Source organism: Octodon degus, unplaced genomic scaffold (genome assembly GCF_000260255.1).
Source record: "Octodon degus isolate 3935 unplaced genomic scaffold, OctDeg1.0 scaffold01092, whole genome shotgun sequence".
NCBI lineage: Eukaryota > Metazoa > Chordata > Mammalia > Rodentia > Octodontidae > Octodon > Octodon degus.
In genome coordinates, this window is record NW_004525668.1 from 6,991 (window position 1) to 12,285 (window position 5,295).

The following is a 5,295-nucleotide window of genomic DNA, read 5'->3' on the forward strand; positions in this document are numbered from 1 at the left end:
CCTAGCTCCCTCGCAGGCAGGATGCGGAGAGGAAGGGGCGGGTGTGAGGAGCCGGCTGGCGGCTACTTTATTTCTTTTAAGTTAAAAAAAAAAAAAAGTTCAAGACAGGAGGCGGCGGGAGAGAGGAAAAGAGGAGCGATGGCAGCCCGGCCACCTCCCCGGGCCTCCGCCACAGGTTCTGTAGCCTCGGAGGATCCCAAGAGTCGCCTTTCCAGCTCCGGGGTGCCTGGGGTGTTCTCGGTCACAGGGGCTCACAATCCCGGAGATCTGTGAGCTGAGTTTGACAACACTCACGCGCTTGCGCTGTCTTAAGATCCTAAATTGTGAGGTGCCGCGTGATTTCTCAGGACCAAGCGCTAGGCTTTCGCTTTGGAGATGGGGTTTTTAGGGTGGACTGCCTCTAAAACTGGGGCCAGACGACAAGCTACTCCTTTTTCTTAGAGATTTTATTTCTGCTTTAATCATCTAAACGCTCCCGTAGGGATCCCATCTTCTATGCCCTGGGTCGCTACACATTCTTCACAACGACCTTCTCGGAGAGCTACGCCCACCAGAAGGCAGTGCACACCCGAGAGCACAGGCCCACAGGTGAGTTTGCCCGGCTCAGAACGCCCCCGGCTGGCTCCAAGCGCGCCCGCGTCTGGGCCCAGGTGTATTGGATCCCAGTCGCTGGCAGCCAGCTGGGGCAGCGCCTCCCAGCCAGATGGTTGGGGTTCCCTGGACAGGTGGGGGATCACGCTCCCGTGCCGCCCCCTGGTGAGCTGCAGAGGTGCAGCGTCCTGCTCCTGCCACCCCAGGGCTGAGGCATCGCGGGCTACGCGGGACACAACTGCGCACGGGCCCGCACGCTCCGGAGATGCGCTGGGCTGAGCTCGGGTGTAGCTGCTCTTCAGTTCTCTGCCCTGACTTTCTGAGTTGTAACCATAGCTTCAGCTGTGAGGAGGAGAAACGACTGAGGCCTCAGGGCCTTCCGGGACGAACCAGCGCCCACAGCTGGGGAGGGACAGGCTTATAAATCCCTGGCGAGGCCGCTTCCTTGGGCTTCGTGCGTCCAGGGACCCCTCGGGTGCAGGTCGGAAGCGATGATGAAGGCCGCAGGCGTGTTAGGAGGGCTCTTCGTGCTTCTCGGGTTGAGCTACGTTCATGCCTCTTGTAAGACAAAGGGGCTTCTGGGGGGCAAGGCTCGGCACTGTGGGGCTTTTCTAACACACTGCTGTGGGGGTCACCACCTGCTCCCCGGTGAGTGCCAGGTGGCGGGGAGGCGTGGCTTGGTCCTCTGCCTTCACCAGGGACTTCCTCTGGAATCTACAGTGAGCTGCTCTGAAGAGCCTGTTTGACTTGCCTGACGGTAACATCTTTGCAGGTGTATGCTTTCTTCTGCTTATAGAGGCTGGCCTGTCGCTTTGCAGACTCTGAAATACCTGTGCTAGAGTCAGGAGAGGCTGTCAGGGCCTGGAGAGGAGGCTTACCCCTGGGGCGGGCTCTGCCCTGGGCAGCAAGGGCTGGGCCGTGGGGCTGAGTTCAGCTGCTCCTGGTGCCTTTGTAGCCTTGAGCTCGGAGCAGCTTCTGCTATAGATTTTCATTCTGCTCCGCCTTTTACCAGCCCCGTTGGTAGTAACCTTATCTGTCTAATATGGGGTACTGAACTTGGTAGATGTTTGATGAAAATTAAACAAGACTAAAAATCAATTCGTTAGTGATTATAGCAACGTTAGTACTAAAATAACTGCATTATTGTTTTAGAATTCTTTAATCTCATCTGGCACTCTGTGTTGGGCTTTTGGATAGGGTTTGTAGGCTCAAATATTTTAACTCAAAAAAATCCTCTAATGGAAGCTCAGATACCTACTCCATCCGTGTGCAAGCAGAACCAGCGCGTCCCCGCGGTTCTTCAGAATTCCATCCGCTGTGCGTGGAAATCCTTTGAGAGCGCATTCATGAGACGTGGTGGCAAACTTGGATCATTTCTAAAAAGCCAGGAAGATGCCTGGCTACAGATTCTCGGGAAGGATCTCTGACGTGGCCACTCTCTGAGGACATGGATCTTGGAACTGGGGACTGACCCCGGTGCAAGCTGTCATGTGGAGCACACGTGTGGTGGGTGCATCTCCTCTTTGTTGCTTTCCTTCCACAGTGCTTGTGGCCTGCACCACCACAACGCTCCTAGCTAGAGTGGATCGGGTGCCGCTGGTGAGCAACGTGACGCTGGAGGCCCAGGACCTGACTCTGGGCAGCAACTGCTCCGTCTCCACCGTGGAGTCCGGCTACTTTGAATTTCTTTATGTTCTGTCTTCCTGTGACATAAAGATTTATGTAAGAGCACTTATTCTTTGTTTTTTAAAATATTTTATTCATATTAATGAGAAAATAAAATAGCAGTGAAACAGTTAAGTTAGTAGGACAGTTACAATAATTAATACATTGCATATTGTCTTCATAGTGGTTATTCACTAGTGGTTATAACTGAGTTTTATTCTTTGTATTTTAGGATCAGGACTTTGGTATGATCATTGAATCTTCAATCACATATAATTCGCCGCATTTCAATTTTTATGTCACCATCCCCATATCATGTTCTGTTCCAAGGTAAGCGCTGTGGATGCTGCTGTGAGGGTCTTCTCATGTTTCCCCAGCGGCTGAGTGTTTCGATCCAAATAAAATTGCTAGGTAATGTGCTGAGGTCCAGCAATGGGGCCTGTTTGATTTGCAGAATTCTGCCTAATTGAGTAGATCTACAAATAAATTCAACTGAGTCTATCAGTGTGCTTTTGTATTAGTAAAGAAAACACAGCCTGTTCCTGACTGATGAAATTTGGTTCATGAAGAGAATACACAGAAGGGTTCTGTGTAACCCTTTCTTTTCTCTGATCTTATGTTCCTTACCTACTTCTCCTCAGACCCCACCCATGCCTGTTATGGAAATTCTTAAAATTGTTTGAGAACCATGCAAATGTAGGGGTGAGACAAGGGATTTAAGAAATCAATATTTCTCCGCAAGTTTAAATCTAGAGCAAGGAAGTTGGGTGTGGTGCGTTCCTATGGATATAAAACCCAAGACTCATTCGTTTATGACCCTAATTCTCCCCTTATGTGAGAAGCTCTTTTGCAGTGAGATGGGAAGCAGAGGGAGCTCTTTGAGTTTCTTATATTGACCATTGTGTAAAATTACCTGGTGGCTCCAGCTGTCGCCTCTAGGGCAATGGAAGGGCAGATGAAACATTTAGTGACGTTTTCTTCTGTGCACTATAAAATGCCTGTCTTTCCAAAGGCCGTTGCTTTTTACAACTTGTTCCCCATGCAGTTTAGCATCTGTCCCTGGATGCTAGCCCCTTCTCTACTCCCAATGATTTGATTTAGGCAGAGCTCACATGTACCTTTTCTTTTCTGGATGTGACTTTTTTTTTTCCTTCAGAAAGTCATACGTGAAGGCTTCAATGAAAAGATCAGGAGCCCCATGCCGCGTCTTCACAGTGGTGGAGGAGTTCTGGCCTCTGACAGGTGGCATCCTGTACTCTGGAGTTTCTGTGGCAGTACCATCGTAATGTGAGCATTTTTACCTAGCAGCGTAAGTGTTGACACGTATGAAAGCAGGTAAAGGGTCGGTGAAGCGATCCCCAGTGCACTTGGTAGATTACGCGTGGGTGTGAAGGAGGCCAGGACTGTGGGAGCGTGCACTGTCACGGTGATCGGGTGCATTGCTGAGCACTTACTCTTTTCTCTCATGTGCTCAGTCAGTTTGCAATTGCAGTCCTGCTTGCTCTTTCCTGCAGTCCATCCACGCTAGCCAGAGTCCCCCAGAAATCCCTGGAGTTGGCAACAGATAGCGAGTGGACTTGGGAATTTTCTTGAAGGTAGAAGTGGATACGTTTGCTAACGTTTGATTCATCTTTTTGTTCTTGAAGAACTACCTGGGCACACAGCCCTCTACGGTGGGCTGTAACTGGGCACACAGCCCTCTATGGTGGCTGTAACTGGGCACACAGCCCTCTACGGTGGGCTGTAACTGGGCACACAGCCCTCTACGGTGGGCTGTGAGAAGTGTTCAGAGTGTGTCTCCTGATGGTGACAGGACAGGCCTGTGCTACTCTTCTGCCCTCAGAGTTTAGAAGGAGAGACATTGTGTTCACGTAAAATGGATACGCGTGCTGTTGGTTGACAAATGCTCAGCAAATGTTTTATAGCTGCTTTTATATGAAAAAATATATAGAATGTACTACTACACTTGAATCATTTAAATGATGAGTAAGGTGGCACATGCCTGTCATCTCAGGAATCCTGAAGGCTGAGGCAGGAGGATAGTAAGTTCAAGCCCAGCCTGAGCAACATAGTGGCTTGAGAAGACCTCGTCTCAAAAGGGTGGGGTGTGTAAAATGAATGTCCTCTTTGCCTTCTCTTGCTTTGCTGATAATCGATATTTCTTTGAAGATGTGATTGTTATCCGTATTATGGGACTGTTTATTTCCTGACAGGAGCAGTTTCCCCTGCTGGGCCGGAGAAATCGCACTGCTTCCTTTCACGTGGACTGATTTTCTGATGAATTCAGGACCTTGAAGTGCTGATACCAACCCTGGGCGCTTGAGGGTGTCACTGCTCCTTAGATTTTGGACAAGTGCTTATGAGGAGCATCTTTGACCACTTCAGTGTGACGTTTTACAGTGGAAATCTTGCTCCTGTCTCCATATTTATGAACTCTTTGGTGGGAAAAGGGCTTCTCTCAACTTTAAATTTGTGATGAAAACAATTTTAAATAAACTTTTGTAATTCCTAATGGCACTTTTTGATGATGGCCTCAGTTCTTCACCACAGGACACCATGAAGCAGGAGGTGATTGGATTTTGTGTTTCCTTTTTCTTTTTGTGTACTGGGGATTGAACTTGGGACCCTGTGCTTGCCAGGCCTGTACTTATTCCACTGAGCTATCTCCCTGGGCCCAGAGTATATTTTGTGAGTGGACTTCCTTATCCTACTTCTCTTGGGTAGGGCTGTGAAGTCAGTATACTTTAATCTTCCCCTTGACCCCTATTTTACTTCCTCCCGATGGCTTGCGGAAATCAGAATTTCCTTTTAAATATTTTGTTCTTATTATCATGTATTTAATTGTGCCTACGAAGGGGCTCGGTGACGTGTCAACACACGCATACAGTGCCCGTGGATCACTCCCACGCTCACGGAAACCCCCCTCTGTGCTTCCCCCCGGCTCTGAGCAGGATTCTGCCTCAGAGGTGGCTTTTCTTAGCTTGCCCGAATGAGGCAACATGAAGTCCTTGTCTTCTGTGCTTGGCCCGTTTCACTTAG

The 5,295-nt window shown here is 49.3% G+C and overlaps 1 protein-coding gene across 3 annotated transcripts; it reads left to right on the forward strand.

Moving 5' to 3' along the window:
• The first annotated feature begins 166 nt into the window (after nucleotides 1–166).
• LOC111814888 (oocyte-secreted protein 1-like) lies at nucleotides 167–4,758 on the forward strand. Of its 3 annotated transcripts, none has more exons than XR_002819752.1 (5): nucleotides 167–588; nucleotides 2,135–2,313; nucleotides 2,489–2,586; nucleotides 3,413–3,543; nucleotides 4,470–4,758. XR_002819752.1 is itself a non-coding variant. In XM_023708778.1 (5 exons), the coding sequence occupies exons 1-4, from the start codon at nucleotides 1,083–1,085 to the stop codon at nucleotides 3,540–3,542; spliced, it is 477 nt and encodes a 158-aa protein (XP_023564546.1). In that variant the 5' UTR covers nucleotides 945–1,082; the 3' UTR covers nucleotides 3,543–3,591; nucleotides 4,470–4,758. The 3 variants fall into 3 exon arrangements, 2 of the variants coding, with proteins under 2 accessions (XP_023564546.1, XP_023564545.1); XM_023708778.1 differs by lacking the exon at nucleotides 167–588 and adding an exon at nucleotides 945–1,152 and having other exon boundaries at nucleotides 3,413–3,591; XM_023708777.1 differs by lacking the exon at nucleotides 167–588 and adding an exon at nucleotides 945–1,152.
• Nucleotides 4,759–5,295: the final 537 nt, after the last annotated feature.

Bases quoted from the DNA above. Each gene is read 5' to 3' on its own strand.
- LOC111814888 (XM_023708778.1), top strand. From the start codon at position 1,083: ATGATGAAGGCCGCAGGCGTGTTAGGAGGGCTCTTCGTGCTTCTCGGG. The intron at 1,153-2,134 runs GTAAGACAAAGG...TTCCTTCCACAG, and splicing joins GAGCTACGTTCATGCCTCTT to TGCTTGTGGCCTGCACCACC. The intron at 2,587-3,412 runs GTAAGCGCTGTG...TTTTTCCTTCAG, and splicing joins ATATCATGTTCTGTTCCAAG to AAAGTCATACGTGAAGGCTT.